We start from the raw sequence: 23,440 nt of genomic DNA on the forward strand, positions 1-23,440 counted from the left end.
CACTTCTGCCACTAGTTTATTACATCGCGTCGCGCCGCCGAGTCACTCGTCGAACCTCTTTCACCAGATTTGTCCCAGCGCGGATCTCTCCTGCAGGGTTCTTCGCCGAGGACTTGAGGATGGGTAAAGAGTGGGGGATAAGACAATTGAGATATGTGCACTTTAAATAGACACTGGCAGGGTTGGTAAAAAAAACGGTTTTTTGGTTTAAAACGGTTTTTGTTTTAAATAGTATTAACATTAAAAACAATAAAATTTCTGAAAAAGCATTCAAACTTCTAATAATTAATTAAAATAAAATGTTTATTAATGTAATTAACACTATTCCCATATTAATTAATCAATAAGTATTTCTTACATTTTAACAAAAACCAACTTTTGCAATTTAATTATTTTTTGCTTAACTCAATGGATTACTTTATACAAATACAAAGACACAACAGGCAAATTGCCCAACGAGGTGGATGACTTAAGAACATCATGGATCCCTGAGCCATTTTTTGGAGGCCCTACCTACTACTGCTACACCACACCCCGCGGAACCCCCAACGAATCGGTACATGCGGGAATGTGCGTGTACGTGTAGTGAAACCTGGCGTGAAGTTTGTTTTTTCTTTTTCGTTTCTCTGTAATGCTTGTTATGTGTAGTGCTGCCATCTGCCACCAGTTTTTCTAACTATGAGTGAAGTGTTATGATTGAATGATTTACCGTTGTAGGACTGTTGCTCTCCGTGGCGAGACTTTTTAACGTGGAGATCGGCTCGCATTTGCGCCTTGAAGTTGGGAACCACAGAAAACCAACTTCAGCCGACCACCACTGTGGGGGTTCGAACCCGGATCCTCGCATCGCGAGTCCGTCACTATAACCACTCGACCACCACGGCGGCTGTTTGAAAATTCTTTTAATGTTATTATTAATCATATAATATAAAGATGTTTCTCCAATTACTTTCAGTATGGTTAATTAGGAAGCTATTTTGCAAAAACTATACTAAAAATTAGGTGCATATAATGTATTTAATGAAGCGTAAATAATGCGGATTAATTAGCAATGACTTATGATATACAGGATGATTATAACTAAGATTCTTATTTAAAAACACTAAAAAAAGAACGATTGTCAGAATGACTTAAATTGACATGGATATTCACGAAAAAATGCAATTTTATTTGGTAAAGGGGAAAAAATATTTAAAAATGCAAAATTAATGACATCATCCAACATGTGGGAAATTTGCTAACAGAATGGAAACGATAGCCAGTCATAGAAAAATGATAACTTAATTATAGCATTGCACGATTTCATAATTCATGGAAACGTCACAAAAAAATGAAGTAATTGAACAAATAACTACAACTTAAGAAATGTTAAATATGTTGGCCACTGTGTTCTGACTATGAGGTGAAAGCACAAAAATTCTTGTTCAACAACAGATCAGAATATGCCATGGTCATGATGCAGATGTGCTTGCGATTCAGCTTTATTAAACCAAACGTGCCTCCACGTTAATATTCCTGAGGAACTTTTAACATATAGGGATGCTCTGGAGATTGCAATTCACCAAAGTTTGCAATCTGACCACTGTTTATAACATTTTGAGGTACCCCCCCCTCCAGCCAGAAATTGCTAGGGTTAAGTTGCATCCTGTTATTGTCAAAATGGGTCTTCAGCAGCTGCTTTGCTGGTATTGCAATATGCATCTTGATAGAATTTGTTCTATCCACACACTGATGCTGTGGAAGTGCTGAAATGATGTGGTTGCACAAAATAGATTATACTGATATACATCATCTACTTGCACATTTTGCACTACTTGTACTTTTTTTTCCTTTTGCGAAAGAAACTTCCATTGCTTCAGGAGTATCCATGCAAATTTTCAAGTCATTCTGACCAGTACTTATTGTATAGTTTTAGAATCAAAACTCTTTAATTATAATCTTCCTGTATATAGCTGATTATTTTTCATAAATCTGTTACTACTATACAGTAGAACCTTGTAAGTATAAAAAAAAACTATTGAATATTAAGACTGGAGATATATAGTAGGAGATGTGCTACTTCATTTGGGAAAGAAAATGTCCGTGAGGTAATGTAACTACTAGTACACTAGTCTTTGTCCTTTAGGGACAGCTGGTGTCTTTATTGGATTATAGGACCACCTGTGTGTGCCCCTTATTCATGAATTTGCTAAACATATAGAGCATCAGAATATAGCCAAAGGTTAGAAAATGTTGTAAGAATGGGAAATTTTGGCTTCTGTATATAACTTTAAATAACTAAGATACTTCATATGAAAAATATGTATACATTCAGGCCACTTTTATGGGACTTTTTGGAAAATCCACTTATACCATCTTATGCTATTTAAAGATATACCCAAAGAATATCAAATGTGGTAAAAATAAAAAATTTTGGCTAATAATGAACCAATATGATATTTTTCAAGGAAAAAATGAAACAAATTTTTTTCAAACAAAAAAATTAAAAAAAAACCACTTGGTTAAAACCAAGGTTTAAACCACTGGTATAACCCTGGACACCATAGAAAAATGATAACTTAATTATAGCATTGCACGATTTCATAATTCATGGAAACGTCACAAAAAAATGAAGTAATTGAACAAATAACTACAACTTTACATTTACTACTTACTACTAACATACTACATTACTTAACTACAACTATACATAGATTCAGGGCCGGTTCTGGAAAATTTTCAAGTATAAGCGAATGATATTTTGGTGATAGAAAATCGCCCCTCCCCTTCAGTTTGGGCCCTAAAAAATCGCCCTTTTAGTTGGCGCCTTTTGCGGCCTTGTAGTTCTCAGGATTCAAGTTCCGGCCCTGCATAGATCATTTAGAAACTAATATGTATATATTTCACTTTCACGGTATAAAATAAACATAACTTTACACGTTACAGATGCGAGTTTTTACAAATTTAACAAAATCGCAATCCTGACCTGGCTGGGTATTCAGGAAGCTGATTAAATTGGAAAGAGAGGGGGTGAAAGATATGAAAAAATTGATCGCGTAGGGAAATTAGCTTTGGGCAGGTACAAAAGAAATGTAAAAAGTCCGTGGTGCATCGCCTGTCACAGATAGGGCAGTGGTGGGTGAAACAGCTGCAAAACAAAATTACGGCGAGTCTGTACAAGGGCTAATGCTTACGTTTTGTTGTTAGAATTTTTGAGGTACGGCTCTGGGCAGAATGAGAAATCAAAATATGTATAGAAAGGATTAGAGTTGCAGAGGACAATTTTTTTGGTACAGTAGGACATCTCAATAACGGACACCCATGGGACCAAAACTTTTCTCCGCTAGCGGGGAATGTCCGCTATTGGGGAGGTGCGATACACAGTAGAACCTTGTTTATACAACTTGCACGTTTAGCTTTGGTCGCAATTAGTTCCTATATGTTACTGTGCGTAAAAGTGATACATCGGTGATTATGCGTAATCATCAATCGTCTCGATAAAGAAAGTTTGATTAAATTTCATTACATGTATCAATTTTACCGGTGATTATGCATAACTCCCAAATGAAGTTGGAAAGTCTGATAAAAATATAGGAAAATTTATAACCTTTCATTTAACCAATTAATTATTCTTATCCATATAATACGTGCAGTACACATATTTTGCAATAAAAATAAAACTAAATTAAAATAAGTGTGAAGAAGAAATAAACCTTCACACACACACACATAATAACATTGTCAGTTATGTTGGCTTTCTTCACACGTATCAGCATCTGCAAACAAAACCGACATTACAATTCGGAATCAGCATCCTGGGCCATAGTTATCTTCTGTTAATCAAATATTTAATTGATGGATTGATATTTTTACCAATACGAGCTTGGGATTATACATAATCACCATTGAATATGGAAAAATTTCCGATTTATGAACAAAATTCAAAAATTAGAGGTTGGAAACAAAATTAGAGTTTATTGGATTTTACTGTCCGCTATCGAGTGTCTGCTATCGTGGAGTCATAGGCGGAGATAGACTTGGAAGTCTGGGGGGGGGGGCACGATAATGATGTCAATTCATATATACATTAGATCAGTCGACTCCATCTTTGACGCTGGGGGGCATTGAAATGCGAAGAGGACTGAGGCTACAGCAGGTATGTAGCCTCAATCCTCTTTTTTAAATAAGTTAAAGGGGTAAATACCCCTTTTAGAATAATAAATTACTCAGGTACGTCAGCATGAGAGAGAACCGTGCCACGGTTTTAGTTATACAGGTTAACTATTGCGGTAAATCGAGAAGCTATTCATACTTAGAATGAGACAACCATAAATATATTTTATGGGCATTGTATTGTATTCTACCGTGTATATATATATATATATATATATATTGTTTTTAGTTTTTGTAATTGCATTGTGAATTGGGGGGGGGGGAGGGTGGTTGCTGTATTTTAGAAATATGACATCCATTTTTGTTATGGGCATCTTTTTTTCCGCCACATCGTTGGGTATTTTGCCTGTTGTGGCCTCGTATTTGTATTTATGAATTTGTAGCTCACACCAAGACGAAAAAGTTTAGTAAGTAGTATAGGGTTCTATTTATTGAGTCAAACAGCGGCCCTGAAATCCATGAAGAAGGCAAATAATTTCTAACGACCTCGTGAAAGGAACTTTTGAATCAAGGTTTCAAATAAGGGGCCGTTCAAGTATTACGTCATCATCGATGGGGGGAGGGGTTTTTCGATTTGCTGACTTTTGATGACAAGGGGGAGAGGGGGTTTGGATAATGCTTACGTCATCAATCACCCTTTATGAAAATATGAAATATTCCTAATTTCATCTTACTCGGTGCTCCAAAAACAAGAAAAACCTTTCGATCGTGTGTGGGCACTTGAAGTAACATTTCCCTCACTATTGATAAGTGCCCTACAGAGCCACTTAAGTGATCTCTAAATTTTTCGCGGATCCAAGTGATCTGGAAATGTGTCCGGGCCGCTTAAGTGCTCTGGAACTGGGCCACGCACCACTCAAGTGATCCGTAATTATATGCCCGGCGGATCACTTAAATGTGAGAATGTGCCGCGGGTAACATGAGTGATGTAGAACCGCACTGAGGACCCCCTTAAGTGCTCTAAAACTACGCCACATGTCACTGAAGTGATCTCTAAATGTGTCACGGATCGCTTAAGTGTTCTGGAACTGTATCCCAGGTCATTTAAGCGATCTGAAAATTTGCCACGGGCCGCTTAAATGTTCTGGAATTGTACCACGGAACACTTAAGCGATCTGTAAATGTGCCGCTTAGCTAATTTTTACAAAATTAGATTTGAGGAGGGCAGGCCGCATCAGATAACCCCCAGGGTCATATTTGATCCGTGAGCCACAAGGGCCTTTATGCGATTTATATGACTTAGAGGGTGACTCGCAATGAATTTATCAAACATAAATTTTGAGTTCATAGCCTTCAAATAACATTGAAATTAACAGAAATAATAATTATTATAATAACATATAAAGGTATTTTCTTCCGAAATTTCAATTTAAAAAAATATTTTTTTGCATTAAAAAAAATAAATTTTTGATCGTCGAGGGGGTCACGAGCTATGCCCCCCCCCCCACCTGTGTACGTCTCTGATCCCACCAATATGCATTAGGATTCGGAGGGGCAGAGCTGATGACGAAATTTTGCTGACAAGGTGAGGGGGGGGGTCAAAAATGGCTTAAAATTTGCTTACGTAATACTTGAACGGCCCCTAAGAATATTGTCCGAAATTGAGCGCCCGATCTAAACCCAGCTTGAAAAGGGTGTAAAATATCATTGATAAATAATTTTTAGCCCTTTTTACAATATGGCCAATTCTTCTAGCGATGATACAACACGGGAACATGTGATTTATAAATTGTACACAAAAGTGAGATCGGACGACAATTTTGTTGGTTGGAGATGGAACCTTTTTTGTGCAGAAGGAAAATGAGACTCCAGGAATCCGGAATATCATAGCCATCGAAAGATTTATTAAAGAGGTTCGCTCAGAATGGTCTTATCTCGTACACCCTGAAAAACTCGATTGCGATGCCATCAAAACCTGGGGCTTTGCCAGTCTTGGTTGCCCTTAGCGCTTTGGAAATCTCGTCCAGACTAATGTGGTCATCCAAAAAAAAACGTCGCTCCAATTTATGCAATAGTTACACTCCGCCTCTTTCGAACAGTTTATGTTTGTACATCGCACCCTCTATGGTTCACGGATAGCATGCGTAACCTTTATCTTGAAAAGAAAAGAGCATTCAGTGAGTATAAAAGTGGACGAGGTGACATATCATTGTTTACTGATAAAAGAAGAGCGCTGAAGAAAGCGATAAGGGATAGTAAAAAGGAAGTTGAATCTAGGTTGGCAGATAACATTATCTCTGACCCAAAATCATTTTTTCGATACTGCAATAATGGATGTAAGGGGACAGTTGGCCCCCTGCCGATAGGAGGGTCTAGGTTAGAGAGCAATGTAGGCATGTGTAATGCTTTCAATGATTTTTTCTCATCGGTTTTTAATGGAGATAATGATATTCAATATACGGGTATTGCATGGGGTAATAAAATCCTCAACGATATTCAAGTGGAGGTACTAAATCTTCTAAAAAATGTATGTGCAAGCAAAGCACCAGGATCAGATGATATCTATCCCAGGGAATGTGCTAATGAATTGTTGGGGTCAGTCGCACAGATATACAGGAGTGGTGTTGCTGAGGGTATCGTCCCAAGGGATGGGAAACTTGCTAACGTTTTTCCGATATTTAAGAAGGGTAGTAGAGAAGCTATGTCCAATTATCGTCCAGTGAGTTTGACGAGCTCGCTGTCGAAAATTTTGGAAATTATTATCAAAAGACAGTTGGCGAAGTGGATAGACGAGAATAATGTATTGTCGGATAATCAGCATGGGTTCAGGAAGGAGAAGTCATGTGTAACTAACCTCCTTTGCTTCTATGATCACTTGACTGAGGCTTTGGGTAAGGGCAAAAATGTAGATGTTGTTTACCTTGATTTCCAGAAGGCATTCGATCGTGTCCAACATGGTAAACTCTTGAAGCGTTTACACGAAATTGGGATTGGTGGCAACTTGCTGAATTGGATAGAATCGTGGTTAAGAGATAGGTCGCAACGAGTTATGGTGAACGGGGAATTCTCTGGTTGGACAGGCGTCACAAGTGGAGTGCCTTAAGGAAGTGTCCTTGGCCCCATACTTTTTTCTTTTTTTATCGATAAACTCGATCAGGGTAGCGATGGGATTGCTAGCAAATTCGCAGATGATGTGAAGCTAATGGAGGTAATCGGGAATCAAAGCGATAGGGAGTCGCTCCAGACCAGTCTAAACAGGATTGCAGCATGGGCAAATGAATGGAGCATGATGTTTAGCGTTGGTAAGTGGTCGCTCATTTTGGTTCGAACAACCCACGGTTCTCTTACGAGTTGAATGGTGTCATTATCCCGGATGCAACTAGGATCACCTATTTCGGAATTCTCACTAACGAGCGGCTTAGGTTTTCTGAACATTGTTCAGCGGTGGTCAAAAAAGCGAATAGAATGCTTGGTCTCATTTTCAAAAAGGTCTCTTTGCCTTCTAAAGTCATTCTTCCGCTTTTCCGAGGCTTAGTTCGTCCTGGACTGGAGTATGCTGTAAGGTTTTGGAGACCATACCTACAGAGGGACGTAGACTTGGTTGAAGGGGTGCAGAGAAGAGCTACGTGTGTCCTCATTGGCACACAGGGCTTGAGTTATGAAGAGAGACTTCATTTTTTGAATGTTTACATTGGATGAACGCAGGTGTCAAGGAAATATGATCGAAGTGTTCAAAATTTTCAGCGGGATGGATAGTTTGGACCATTAGTACACCGTCAATCGACTGCTTTTACAAGGGGACACCAGTATCGATTGGTGAGGGACAATGCAAGGTTATGGTGTCGCAGGGAATTTTTCTCTCATAGGGATGTGAATAAATGGAATAGCTTACCCCCGGAGGTAGTAAATTGTAACACAATTGACACGTTTAAAAAGAAATATGGCAAACATGTTGGGGTAAATCGAGAAGCTATCCATACTTAGAATAAGACAACCGTAAGTATTCTTATGGGCATTGTATAATATTTCATCATGTATATATATTGTTTGCAATTGCATTTTTAATTGGGTTGCTGTATTTTTGAAATATATGACATCCATATTTATTATGGGCATCTTTTTCTCAGTCACCTCGTTGGGCATTTTGCCTGTTGTGGCGTTGTATTTGTATATTGGTTTCTGAGAAAACAGTAGAAAAATAATCGGACCAGTCGATATCATCACAGTTTTCAGAAAGTTCCGAAATTTAGAGCTGGTGTTATACAGATCAGCATCTCCAATCAATGATTTAAAATATATCAGTTTCGTATAGCGACAGAGAGAACGTGCTGTACGCCTTGATTTAACAAAACCCACGCGATCTCTATCGGGTACAGATTTACGAAAACGATATAATGCCTGGTTGCGAGACCTTATAGACCTTCTGCAGTCTTCATCAAACCAAGAATTAGAAAAATGTTTGGATTCTATTATGTCTGCAACTTCGGCCGCTGAAGTTGAAAGTCGAATGCCAACGTTAAACCTAAAAACTTCGCACCTCTCTGTAATCCAAAAAACCTTTTGCGTTTAAAGCAGGTGTCAACCAGAGTAAGGGTACGGAAGTATTGGAATGGGAAAGAGATAGGAGTCGCACAGATTGAGACCTCCTCATGAATTCTAAAAAAATGTGGTGTTCTGAAACTGCAATTTTAAATAATTCATAGAAAATTCTAGGCACCAATTCAAAAACTTTTTTAGTTGTTTTGGTGATCTGGCGCATGGGATTTGTCAAGCCGTGGTGTTAAGATTAGATTGTACAGTACATTATTGTAATCCAGTGAAAAACTGGTGGTGGGAGGGGGAAGAATCTTTGAATTATGCCACTATTCGATATTTCTTCAGCCGCTTTACGTGGATTGTTTGCAGAGTAACAGATGCGTGTATATATTCGGTCGATTCCTCTTCCACAACATTAATTCAAGGTTATTATTTTTTTTCGTGGTTTCTCAGTACAAGTAGCACCGTTCGCATAGCGCACTCAGGCAGGTCAAAAAACATTAGCGTGACTGAATTTCGATTTGGAATTCCTAAAATTGGCGCCAGTGACTCACACGAAACGCTGGAAAATACACTGCCAGAGTCAAACAAACGGTCACAGCAATGAGATTAAATAGAAAAAAAGAAATGGTCACTCAATAGTTCTTCCTCGTTTCACTCTTTTTTTTTCCCAACTCGGTGAGGCGTCGGAAACTTGACTGAAACTTTTCTTTTATTGTTGTATCGATTCGTAACGCTATATCTATTTTGCTGTCATTATGTGATTGTCCTTTACTGGTATTTCTATAGATATGATGTGGTAAAGCATGTTCATTCTTCCCTTCCAGCGATGATAATACTATTTATAGACACGTAGCTACGTTTGTCAGCGAGAAGCGACGCTGTAACCGGTCATCGTGCTCTCGACCGCAAAGAAAAAGCCGGTTCGCCAGATACCTGCGGGCTAGTGATAATAAGATAAATAGAGTCACGCGCGCCAAGCAGCTGCAACATCTCTGCTTAGGTATAAATACATTATAAGTTACGTTCTCCAACAGGATTTGTTCATTTGAATTTGAGAGTGGAATTGACATTTTCTGTAGCATCAAGAGTCAACATGATGATATAATTGATTCCATGGCTCCCCACATCCTGGAGCAGGGATCTAGGCCAGACTTTTCACGGGAACCTCTATAGTTAATTTATAGCGTGAAAAAACAAAAAATAATGACAATCACTCTGGGCCCTGTCACCCCCATCCTTGTGAGGGCCGTGGATGATTCCTCAATTTTCATTCAGAAACTTTTTGTTCTAATTTTTAAAAGGGATCGTGCCAGCATTTTTTTTATAATTGCATCACAATGATGAACGAAAAAAAAAATTGTTTAACCTTTAATTTCTTGTTTAAAAATTTTATATCTGATTAAGCTCTAAATTTTTTCGAATGATTTTTTATTATTATTTCTCATTAGATTTATCGGCTCTGAAAGTTGATTTTGGAAAATTACGAGAATTTTAATCACCATTGTTTATTTAGCCTTAGCTCCCTTTTTCCATCCGTGTGGAAATCGACCGCCCCCCCCCCCCCCCCAAAAAAATGCACCTGAAAACTGTTGTTTCAATATTCATGGCTTTTTAAATTCTGGTTTTGATTCTTCTCATGGTTTTTTTTCTCATCCCCAATCTGTACTTTCGTTTATTGGAAGGTGAACCATGAAACTAGATATCTTTTATTTAAAAAAATGCTTTCACGCATTGATATCCCTTCCCCGGATAACGAACGCAGTCACGTGACGTTGACCTACTATTATGTCACCCATCGTGCTCGTTTCTTATTATTCCGAATCAATCAATATGTTTTCGGGTTGTACATTTATTTGCCCGGAAGCGGAATCTGGAAATGAGCGAGAAACATTGTTGTTATTATAATCATTGAGTTCCGAAAAAATTAAATTGTAAGAAAAAATTAGGAAATGGCAGCTGTGTACAGATGTAGCAGTCTATTAGCTGACCACCGTGTTGGGTTGTTTCCTCTATTTCTGTTTTAATCGTTTCAGAATACCGAACTCGCTTTATTTTATTATGATTATTTCTTGTCCAAGTTCCGATCGTCCTCTTTTCATGAGATATGAGTACGACAGGAAAATGGAACAAAATATGGAGTCCTTACTTCCCGAATGAAGTGGAATCGCTTTGATGCATTTTAATGATTTCACCTAAATTATTCGATTTTAATCATGCGGAATGTTAAGCATTTGTTGCTATCATGGTTTATTTTCTACTAAAAATCTATCTTCATGTTACATTTTATTAGAAAAGAGATTTAAAAAAAAGAGTAAAAAAAAGCCTTATTGATTGATTTTGTCAAATACTCATTGATGACAGAGATTTTTGTCGTATTTTGGGAGGGTGGATGGTATCGATTATTGTGGTAGAATACTTTTTGCTTGTCTTTTATTATAAAATCTATCATTAAACTGCATTCTCTAGTTGTCTGCACGCATTTGAAGAAATATGGAGTTGGTGATGTGTGACTTTTTCACCCCTCACTCGAAGCAATCGTATGAAAAGAGCGCACATTTCTTGTGGCTCACGTGGGAAATGCCATACTGCTCATGAATCAATGTGTGAAAGCGTAAGAGACCGGAACGAAATTCCTCGGAGGCGCCTAGGCATAAACTCTGGCGCATTTCTATCTTTTTGAGAAAGAAATTTGGCCCCAATGCGATTTATGCAGCTTTGCTTACCGCAAACTTGAATTTTTGAAAAATATGTTTGCATGTGACACTGCAACCGTATAGTATTTTATTTGCTGCATCCGTCACCATTGCTTGTTTTTATCACATACTTTTGATTCAAATTTCATTGTTCTAATATTTTTATCGTCATATCAAATGCAGTTTCTTTCTTACGGGCAGCAGACATTTTCCATCCCATGTGTACCCCACCCCGATGCCCCAACATTATTATTTTTGGTAAATATACATTTCCTTCCGCTGTTTCATTTTATATCGTTGTCAAAGGAATTTAGGTTTCCAGAGAGACCGAGAAATGTGAAATAGCGGGAGCAAAAAATGTGTTTGTCGCAATGAAATATCAATATTATGATTGAGAGGAGGGGTGAAAAGACGTTTGATGAAAAATGTCTTTGGGTCGTTTTTAGGTAATATTCAAATTTTTCAGGGTTTATTAATTGATTTTTATTAATTCAACGCTAAATTTTGTATGAAGGCAGTTAAAACTGGTTTCAGCTCGGTTAAAAATGAAGAAAAACAATTATCCTTCTCTGGATGCTCAAATTTGAATAGCCTCCAGGATCTCACGAAATTTTTATTAATTGAAAAACAAATGGGCGATTTCCCTTTCAGTGTACGTTGTATAGTGAAGGGGGGATGTCCACCCCCGCCCTTCCGTTTGTGCCAATAATACAATTATTTTCACTGAACGAGGGAGGGTGATCGCACCCATCGCCCTCTAATTTTTCGAACTATTTCGAAATTAATTATTTTCTGTAAATTATTGTAACCAATTGAATTAGAAACCTTGTCGAATTTTTTTAGCGACTTTCCTGTATTGTGCCTAACCAGAGTATATATCTATGGTTTGATGTGGTTTCCTCTACAAGCAGGCCTTTCTATTTTCCTTTACCCCAAAATAAAAACGGAAAAACGTGAAATTTTTGTACATGGGGGGAAAAAAATTGGGACTCTCGAAATAAGACTCTTAAGCGGAATCCACTGTATTAGAAAAATGATTTCTCAGGGGTTGCAATAGAAGAACTTGAAAGCTTGTAATAGACATAGCCTACTCACATCATCACAGAATCATCGCTGTTTTGCCGTTCCAAAAAAATTTGAGGTTCTTTCAGGTCATGCCAATGACATTGTTGAAATCAGAACAGCGGCATCTGCTTGGCTTGCCAATTCTCGGGTTGAGGATTTCCCTTCTCACCAATTTTTCCCGTTTTTTTCTCAAAGACCACTCAGTTTCCTGAAATGATTTCAACATTCGGGTTTTATTAATGCACTTTGATATCCTATCTTTTTAGGCACCCAAAATAATTATACAAAAAAAACATGAAACAGATTCATAAGGGGCCGTTCAAGTATTACGTAAGCAAATTTTTAGCCATTTTTGACCCCCCCCCCCACTTGTCAGCAAAATTTCGTCATCAGCTCTGCCCCTCTGAATCTTAACGCATATTGGTGGGATCAGAGACGTACATGGGGGGCATAGGGAAGGCTCGTGCCCCCCCTCCCCGACGATAAAAAGTTTATTTTGTTAATGCAAAAAAATATTATTTTTAAATTGAAATTTTGGAAGAATATACGCTATATGTTATAATTAGAGCCCGGATTATATGCACTAAAAAAGTGGCAAAATATGTTCTAAAAATATGCACTGAAAATCCCAAAATATGCATTAAACACCCCAGAAATATGCACTAGAAATCTTGAAAAAGTCAAAAATTCCGAAATATGTACAAAAAATAAGAAAATATGCATTGAAAAAGGCATATTTTTTATTTCTTAGTGCATATGTATTTTTCATTTACAAAAAATATCCTCTCATATATATATATATATACACATACCCCCCCCCCCCGCATATGCAAATAACTTCTACATATTTTTTATTCAGGCATTTTTTAATTTTCAGTTTGTTGTAGTTGCTCAATAACGAAAATACTAGTAAGAAAAGAATTTCGACATTATTTCTAAACAAAAATTAACACTTTGTCATATCTCTAGAAATAGCCTTACAATAAAACGGTTAGTATTCGTAAAATACTTTATGTATTAATTCATTAAATTTCACCTGGGGGAAAAAAACCCCGCTGTTATGAAAATATTGTGAACAATATTTATTTGAAAAATTATAAAAAAAAAAACTGAGTACTGAAAATTCTTTTGATTTTATGCATTAATAGTAAAAAAGGCCAAAATATGCAAATGCATATGCACATAATCCGGGCTCTAGTTATAATCAATTTCTGTTACATCCAATGTTATTTAAAGGCTACGAACTCAAAATTTATCTTTAATAAATTCATTGCAACCCACACTCTAAGCAATGTAATGATAAATCGCATAAAGGCCCGCGGACCAAATATGGCTCTGGGGGTTATCTGATGCGGCCTGCCTTCCTCAAACATAATTTTGTAAAAATGAACTAAGCGGCACATTTACAGATCCCGTGGTACAATTCCAGAGTATTTAAACGGCCCATGGCAAATTTTCAGATCACTTAAATGACCTGGGATACAGTTCCAGAACACTTAAGCGATCCGTGACACGTTTAGAGACCCCTTGAGTGACATGTGACGTAGTTTTAGAACACTTAAGTGGCCCCCAGTGGGGGTTCTACATCAGTCATGTTACCAGCGGCACATTGTCAGATTATTTAAGTTATCCGCGACATATAATTACGGATCACTTGAGTGATGCTTGGCACAGTTCCAGAGCTCTTAAGCGGCCCGGACACATTTCCAGATTACTTTCCAGATCCGTGAAACATTTAGAGATCACTAAAGTGGCTCTGTAGGGCACTTAACATTCCCCCCTTACTGATACTTCAAGTGTCCACAAACTATCAAAGGTTTTTCTTGTTTTTGGCGCACCGAGTAAGATGAAATTAGGAATATTTCATATTTTCATAAAGGGTGGTTGATGACGTAAGCATTAGCCAAACCTCCCCCTCCCCTTTGTCATCAAAAGTCAGCAAATCGGAACTAGACCATCGATACTGACGTAGTACTTGAATTGCCCCTAAGCGTTATTTAATTCACATATTTTGTTTTAACAGAGCACAACATTCTAATTTTCTTAATTTTTACTTCATTACATGAATATTATTTTTTGCTTCAAACTTTGAAAACTTCTCATATTCATTGATTCTGATTTGCATAAAATAATTTCCCATTCATTTGCTTACGCAATCACTTCCCACCTTGATCACCACAAACCACTTCCCCACCTTGTCATCAAAAGTAAGCAGTGGCGTCGGAGCCGGGGGTGCTCGAGCACCCACGGAAGTTTGTAGAGCGGGTTCGAGCACCCACAGAATCGATTCAAAAATCGAAATTTCCTATATGAATCTCAAGACGGGCACCCACAGGTTCGAAACAGTTCCGACGCCCCTGAAAGTAAGCAATGGGGACACCTACCCCCCCCCCCCCATTGGTGCTTACGTAATACTTTACTGGTTCCATATCGTTTATCACGGAATTTTGTTTTTTCGCGCATCATTGAATAAACTAGGTTAATTTCACACGACTGAAGGCAAAAAAAACATTTGGCTGAATGAAATGTGTTATTCTAATTCATGCACAGATCGATCATGTAATAAATTCTTTTCAATCGGCTTTTTTTTTTTTTTTTACTTTTTTACCCCTGCTTGAAACACTTGGAATATTATTTATTATTATTTTTGATTGTATAAGCGTGTGACATCGAAATGTGGCCAGGGTAACGATTCGATTCTTCCTGATCGTGAGGGAGAACTTGAACATCACATTCTAAATGAGTCTTTCGGTGGTGGCAACGGCAGCGCCTTGTTGGTGTTTTCCCCGCAATGGTTGTCTGCCGTGAGAGAAAGCTTCTTTTGGAACCCTTGTGTGTCTGTTCTATCTGCGCGTTCCAAGATGGCGCTGGTTTGTTTACTGTTTTCAAAAACGTTTATTTCCTTTTTATCTACATTTTTTTTTGGAGGGGGAAATAAGATGGGAATAATTTTCATACACACATAAGTCTTCTTATTTTCGCATTTGACGTAATAGAAGAAGGACGTGCTTAAGCTTAAACGATTTCTTTCTCATAAGCGTCAGCGTAATTTTAACCTTAAGAAATGGACCGCACAGAAAGATTTTTTTTCCGGAAAAATCATGGAAATTATTTTCTTAAACATTGGAGAGGAAAAAATTCGAAAACCAGACTGCTTTCATGCGTGAACTATATATAAGTGAGCAAGATCCCATCTCCGCCGAATGTCATGAACTGGGTAAAGAAAAATGCCATGTGCATTTGATTTAAATCTTGAGAAAAATTGTGAATACAATGTGATACTACTGCTTCTGTTATTAGTTAAGGTGAGGATTTATTTTTTCAATTCTTTAAAAATAAAAGACTAGCTCTTCGTTGCATGTTTCACAATTAGAACTGTGCAAAAGTCTAATTTATTACTGCATGTATAAGACCATACAAGGCTCTTACTCCACATGATTCCCCCCCCCCCCAAAAAAAAAAATATAAAATAAAGCACTAGAACAGACAAAATAATTATAAAGTAATAGAAAAACTAATACGGTTACAAGAAGATTTGATGTATCAAACTTTGTATATTTTTACTACTATCATCATTGTGAGTCATCACTCGTCTCTAAGACCAACCTATTAGTCATATTTTAATATGGGTTTTGAATATCAAAAAAAAAAAAATTCAATTTTTTGAAAACATTTAAATAAAAAAAATAAATTTTGAATTTTTTTATTATTTGGATTATTTATTATATGATACAAAAGACAAAAAAAAAAAATAAATGAAAAAGAAGGGAAGAAAATAACACAAAATACTGTGACCTAGAGGGATGATTTGATGTCTTTCCAGAAGGTTCTCCTGTAGCAATAGATTTTTATATCCGTTCTAGCCAAAGCAACTATCTTACATTTCACTAAATAAGTTGAGTAATGGTTAAAGTTATGAAATTTATTAAACTTACAAAGGTTCTTTACATGAAATATAAAAATTAGTGGCAGTTTAAAAATTAGTTCTTGCAGTTTTAAACTGCCACTGTTTTAACTTTTAAACTGTGTGATTCTTATCTATATATATAAAAACGAATGTATGTCTGTCTGTCCTTTATGCATTACTACACCACTTATCCGATCGCCATGAAACTTTGGGAAGTTGTTGAGTACACTCCCGCGAAGGTTTCTGGCATAGTTTTTTTTCTTTCCTTCATTTCCTCGAATTTCCTTTCCTCTGAGATCGCAGCAATGCGCGACGGGTAAAGCTAGTATTTCATATAAAGAACCTTTGTAACTTAAATAAATTTCACGCAGTACAGAATATATTTCCTTTGCAAAATTTCATGTAGACCCTACACCAAATAAAAAGTTTACATACACAAAACCAAGAGCAATTTATAAAATTCATTTATACAAAATGAATTCAAGTAGGAGGAATATTAGATCATTTCAGTATATGTACAGTGTATAAAATGGTTGATTTCTTTATAAAATTTGTCATTCATACAATATAAATCACACACAAAGAAAATAAACTAGACTGTAAGGCAACATTTTTTTTTCCTGTTTGATAACTGAATCTCAAATGAATGCTCAGCTCTTGGATATTTCCCACATGCAGATAAATATGTGAGAGTATCACCTGGTTTTATTGATACTTATATTCCGTAGGCCAGGCCCGTAGCCAGAAATTTCGTTTGTGGGGAGACCAAAGTGATAGAACAATAGATTTGGCCATGTTTTTCCCAGTCTTTCTCATTTTCAAGGGGGGGGGGGAAGCAAACCCCCCTCGCTACGGCCTTGCTGTAGGCAATACAAATACAATGCCACAACAGGCTAAATGCCCAACGAGGTGGCTGATAAAAAGGTGCCCATAAAAATATGGATGTCATATATTTCAAAAATACAGCAACCCAATTAAAAATGCAATTAACACAAATTATAAACAATATATACACATGATAAAATATTATAAAATGCCCATAAAGAATACTTATGGTTGTCTTATTCTAAGAATGGATAACTTCTCGATTTACCCCAATGAACCCTCTCCTTTCTTGACTGAAAATGTTCTGCTGTAAAAGTTCTCACAATAGTTTTATCTACACAAGAGTTTTTTTTATACAATTTTTATGGAGATTTTTCTGCAATGTACATTGCAGTTTACAGTATATTCTACTGTGGGGTCGGTGGGCAGGGAAATATAGCTGAACAATCATCATATAAAGTGATAAGATGGACCTTACTCTAAAGAATGAGAACTATGTGAACAAAGTTTTTGAGAATAATGAGAGAAAAATATGGCATAATGTTTTTTGCATTCATTTTCTCAATAACAAAATAATTGCACTTACATGTTTTTTAAATCATAAAATAAAAAAAGACAAACTTTTCTCTTTTTTTTTAAAAGGAGACATTTTTTATTTTTATCAGATCATCCATTGCTTTTACAGCCTATTGGCAATTTTTTTTATTTTGGTCAAGTTCTAATGTAATTGATTATTCATGCAAAATTATTTTAATTTATTTCATGAAGGAAACTTATCAGTTTTGTATTTCTAATTGGTATATATGTGTAAAGGAGTCCATTCTGCATTTAGTTTTTGCTTGTAAAAAAATGCCTCAAAACTACTACTTTCAATAAACATTTGTGAATATTGAAAAAAAAAAAAAGAGTATCGCTTGTTAGTTTTTTCATGTATAATCTGTGATCTCTCCTCTCCATTCTCCAGGTATTGAAAATGTCTTCAGGCGGGCATGACTACAGTGTAGCTGATGATTCGTTCTACTTCCTGGAGAACAGCACATATGATCCTGTAGAAACAGATCGTTGCCTTTATTATGACTATAATTTTGATGTTGGTACTGCTGTAATTTGTGGAATGTATCTAGTTTTTGGAGTAGTCTATACTCTTTATGGTATGTCTAGTTTAAGTATTTATTTTCGTCATATTATGACTTTAGCTTTTTTCCAAATCTAAAGTTTCTTCTTGCAGTAATAGTGAATGTATCGTATACAGCAGGGGGTAACAAATTGAAAAAAAAAATTAGACATTTCTTTTAGAAAAACACATTTTTTTGGTCTAAACTGATTTTTTTTAAATCTAGTGACCATTCCTATGTTAGTAGACTCAAAAAATTATGCATTGTTTTGAGACTCAAATTTAATAATCACATATAGAAAATTTTAAGTGCCGATGTAATAATTTTTTAGTTGCCATAGCAACCTGGAACAGAATTTGTCACAATTCCCCATACATTGAATCATAGAAATTAGTCATTGCTTTAATAAATTATGTTGTAGATCTTTCATGTTTTTTTTTTTTTTTTTTTTTTTTTTTTTAAGTTTTGAAGAGTATCTGATGGATTCTTTCTAATTTCATGAAGCTTCACAAGTACAAAACTGTTTTAGTTGTAGACACATATTTCCTACTGTATAATATCTATATATATAGTAACAACTTATTTATTCATGCTGAATTAAATTTGAAAGATTAGGTGAAAAGATGTGTATTCTTAATGATTAACAGGATTTGTTTCAATTAATAAGCAGTCAGTTAATTTAAATCAAAAAATCTGATTTAAGTAAAAGAAATTTGATTTTTTTTAAAATCAATTTTTTCATGCTTTGTCTCCACTGCTCCAGTAGATTGCTAGGTAGAACTGCTCACAACCCTGGACTGATGCAAACGAACTTACTTTAGTTGCCTCCAATAAGGTAGAGTTGTGTCTGGAAAATAGTTAGCATAAACTGCCTTTGCCACTTGGCAGTCAACTGGTTGGGGAGCTAGCCTGTGTGTTCGAATCCCAGTTCAGGCATGGATGTCTACTAACACTAAAAAAATTCCCTGGACAGATCATACAGATCTCTTGGGAATACACAAGGATGAGGATTACAGTTATTTATTTAATGTTAAAAATTAAAGTTAGCCAAGCAAGTAGCAGATCCATTAATTAATGGTGTATATGTTCTGATCAGCCACAACAGTATAAGGAAAACAAAAATCTGTTTGGCTTTACTTTCAGGGTATCGGTGTTTCAAGGCTGTCATGTTCTTGACTGGTTTCACATTCGGAACTCTCCTTGTTTATTTGATTTGCTTAAAGGAAGAATTGTTACCACCTGCTGGAAATGCAGGTGTGGCACTAGGTGCTGGCGTTCTTTTTGGCTTGATTACTATGCTAGTTCAGTATGTTGGACTTTTCATGCTTGGCTTTCACACTGGACTGTTTCTTGGAGTAGCATCACTTGTAATCATTCAGGTGTGGTATTTGCCATCCACCATTTGGGTCACTATTGGCATATTAATGGGTGGAGGATTATCTGGTGCAATTATCACTTTATATTGGCAAAAAGGTATGTATTTAATGAATATTCTTATTAATTTATTATGTTACAGTGAAACCTCTACAGTGATACTTAATTTATGACATTGAAATTCTCTATAAAAAATATTTTATTTCAAATCATTTTTTATGAGATTTAGCTGCTCCTTAATACTGATGCAGGGCCAGATTAACCATTATGATTATTACCACACAATGATGCATCGCAAAATAAGCACGTGCTGAGGGTATCAGGAGGAAAGGGGCACCACAAAAAATGATCAAATAGTACATTGGTTTTTAAATGCATGGTTTTTTCCCCAGCATCAACCATTCACCAGAAATCTTAATATTTTAAAAGCACTTGATTGTACTGATTCAGATTCTTACTGAAAGCTTCACCAGGACCGCAACTAAAGAAAGGCTGGGGGTGGGGGGGATTTATTTCTTAGGTGTTGAACCATGATGGGTGTCGAGCTTACTCATTTTCCATTAAAAATTATAGGGAGGGGATGCAAAATGGGTACAGAACCCCCCACCAAGCGACAGAATAAATTTTCTTTTCTAGTTGCGATCCTGAGGGTGACACAAAAGCAGAGAAACTAAGTTAATTTTGAATAAGAACCCAAGTTAATGCTCAGTTTTTGGATTGAGATTTTTTCTCTATTTCCGTAAAGTAAGCCCAGAGTCCACAGCATCATAGGCTCCCAGGTAAAACAAATTTTTCTGAGGTCCCTTACCCAAGGCTGTAACCAGAACTTTTGCTACCCGGGGTAAACATGATTTTGTGGGTCCCACAACTTTAAAATTCTATAGTTTTTTAACGATGTTCTTTGTTCCCACCTAAAATTGCCACCCCCTAAATTTTCCACCCAGGACAGTTGCCCATTGACCCCTCTAGCTCCGGTTCTGCCCCTACCTAGCTATATATACCTGCTGACCAATTTGCATACCTACTCTCTCCAGAATTTTAACCAGATCAAATGAGGTTTTCCCGGCACTTGAGGTTCTCGAGCCGTAGTATTATAGATCCTAGGAAAAGTAATTCGTCTGACTCCTCAACACTATCCTACCTAAAAATACCTGCTTACTAAATTGCATACTTACACTCGAAGATTGCAAACAAATCTAATTGTCACGAAGGGCCATGTGTTAAGATTAAAAATAAATGACATGGGAGGGGGGCGCACCAAAATCACTTGAATGATTAGGCCTTCGTATGAGTTAATCCGGCCCTGTACTGATATATTATTGGGAATCTGATTGGCAAAAAGCATTATCTGATATGTGTTTGGCAATGAATTGGCATCATGGTGCTAACCCTAGCAGATAATTGCCAAGTGTGATGTCTTTTGTTTCTCACATTTTCATGCCTTCTGGGTTTGGTTAAAGTTTAAATTTTTCATTTTCTTTTGGTATAATAGTAATGGTTGGTCTAGATATTTTTCATAGGATCCTGTTTATGTGGAAATTTTTCTTTCTTTTTATGAAAATGGTTATTAATTTTGTGAAAAATAAGTAATTGTGTTGAAAGCAAAACATCATTTAGTTAATTTATCACAAAAAAATAAAATGTTAAATTTATGGTTTTTTTTAATATGTATTTTGTGAAAATGGACACAAATTTTGATGGAAAGACTCCTGAACAGTTTTATATTGTTTAAAATAGTTGGGTGGGGTAACCCAGGTCGATAAGATACTCGCCTAAAGTACCAAAGGATGTTTAGAGGTTTCGCAAGTTCGATACCCTGTTTGTCCTTGTCAGAAAACTTTCCTTATACAGGGATACAACAGGAACGGCGACATGGCGTAGAAAAAAATTGCTACCTCAGGGAGTCCCCCATCAAAGGGTTAGCGCACCAACCTCTTGATGAGTATAAAAACAAGCCTGCTGTTCGTAATCTGCAATAAATTATAGGTCCTGGTCTAATTAGCCCTCGTGTGCAGAAAATGACTGGTGGGACACAAGTAATCAAATGATTAAAATAGTTACAGAATGATAAAACTGAAACATAGATCAGGGAGCTATCATCCATACTGTCTGATTATGAAGATGTCATAGGGTTACCAAAATTCCAGTATTTTAACAGTAGTTATACATATTTTTCATATTTACAAAATAGAACAATAAATTAAAAAATTTTAGTTTTTATCACTTTTCATAAAATCTTAATAACCAACCCCTTTTTAATACGAAAATGTGTCATAATTTTGCTGGGCACTTGAATTTTAGCATTTGAAATACAAGTTTAGTTAACTTTTTCTTCTAAATTGTCCAAAAATAATGGAATTAATAAAAAATATTCGAAAGTATCAAACTTTTTTTCCATGTATGTTTTTGCAAAGGCAAAGCCATTACCAAGGCCATTTTTGCAAAAATACAGAAACAAAATTGACAAATGAGAATGGTGAAATTTTGGAGGAGGACAATATTATGCTGAAGACAGCAGCAGATGAGTTTCAATAAATATATAACCTAATGAATGAAGCCTTTCAGAATATAATTATTGCACATTTGAAATTGTGACAACACTTATATCATTTTTGAACTAAAGTTTATTATTGTGAAGCTTTTTCACACAAAATAATTTTTTTTTCTATGTACCATGAGATGGATTCATTTATGAATACAATCATACTTGTCTGACTTCTGTTGATGTCGTACAGATATTGAATGCAATTAAATGATGTTACACTTAAACTTTGCAAAAACAGCTATTTGAAGGCTTTGTAGCTAATTGTGGCATGCTTGATACTGTGGATGCTTACATGTATTTTAGTAGGTATCTACAGCAAAGGAACACCAAAGCTATTACTTACAGAAAGCAACGACTTAGAACAAATTCTTTAGGCCCACTTTACACGTACGCTTTTGCACGCACGATAGCTGTAAACAACTTCAGAACCGCCTTCAAGAGTGTGAGTGTAAAGGCGAAAAAAGTGTGCGGTTAGGAGTGCGCGCAGGAACTGGTCATTCCAGCGTTCAATTGTGAACTTAAAATCGTACGTCTAAACACAAACCCACCCTACGGGCAAAAACGGGGCGAATCCTTCGTCTCCTGCGTCGTCTTCCTTCATTATCGTTCTAAAAAAAGAGATGTATACAATGTAAATAATTTTTTTCAGCGATAATATTTACTGTAATTTTTTTTCCAGAGTCTATTTGACGATTTTTCTTCCTTTTTCCAACGAATTGTTTTTTTAAAGAAATGATAAATTAGTTTTTCAAATGCCGTAATTACATTTATTAGGTTATTGCAATCATTTTCGAACTTTGATTTGGTTCCTTTATCTACAAACATTATTATATCAGATTTATAGATATGTTAAATTACTATTATTATTTTGATAACTTCACAAGCTTTCATTTACCCTCAGGGTGTGGGAAAAATTTAAAATAGTTTAACTAGGGGCTCTTAACCCATAAGTTATATTTTTTCTTTTTAAAGAAAATAATTGTTTTTTTTAATAGAAAATAAATATTTTAAGAAAGATAGGTTTCAAAATTTGAAATTAACGATAGAAGTATGTACATAAATTCATAATTAATGCAAAATAATGCGAGAATTGATGAAAGAAATTATTCCAAAATTAATAAAAATCCAGAAGTGAAAAAAGAAATAATTTCAGAATAGATGAAAGCCTTTCAATAATTTGGGGCCCCTTTTTGATTTGGCACTCGTTCCATTTCCGTTCACTCACCCGTTAAGACGCCTACCACTGGCTACACAATTTCGAAAAAAAAACAAACCATTTTATTAT

The 23,440-nt window shown here is 36.0% G+C and overlaps 1 protein-coding gene across 5 annotated transcripts in view; it reads left to right on the forward strand.

Moving 5' to 3' along the window:
- Positions 1-23,440, forward strand: part of LOC149087834 (transmembrane protein 198-like) — a 75,780-nt gene that overhangs the window by 20,251 nt on the left and 32,089 nt on the right. For 2 of the 5 annotated variants that reach the window (XM_089231755.1, XM_089231757.1), the window contains exons 2-3: positions 18,086-18,272; positions 19,380-19,709. In XM_089231755.1, the coding sequence (XP_089087881.1) occupies positions 18,086-18,272; positions 19,380-19,709 (517 nt within the window). Of the gene's footprint in view, positions 1-15,146; positions 15,695-18,085; positions 18,273-19,379; positions 19,710-23,440 lie in introns of those variants that run through there. The other 3 variants (XM_089231756.1, XM_089231753.1, XM_089231754.1) reach the window with 3 other exon arrangements.

Source organism: Pholcus phalangioides, unplaced genomic scaffold, assembly GCF_987345545.1.
Source record: "Pholcus phalangioides strain wild (caught in Gottingen) unplaced genomic scaffold, Ppha-v1.0 ptg000004l_1, whole genome shotgun sequence".
In the NCBI taxonomy this organism is placed as follows: domain Eukaryota; kingdom Metazoa; phylum Arthropoda; class Arachnida; order Araneae; family Pholcidae; genus Pholcus; species Pholcus phalangioides.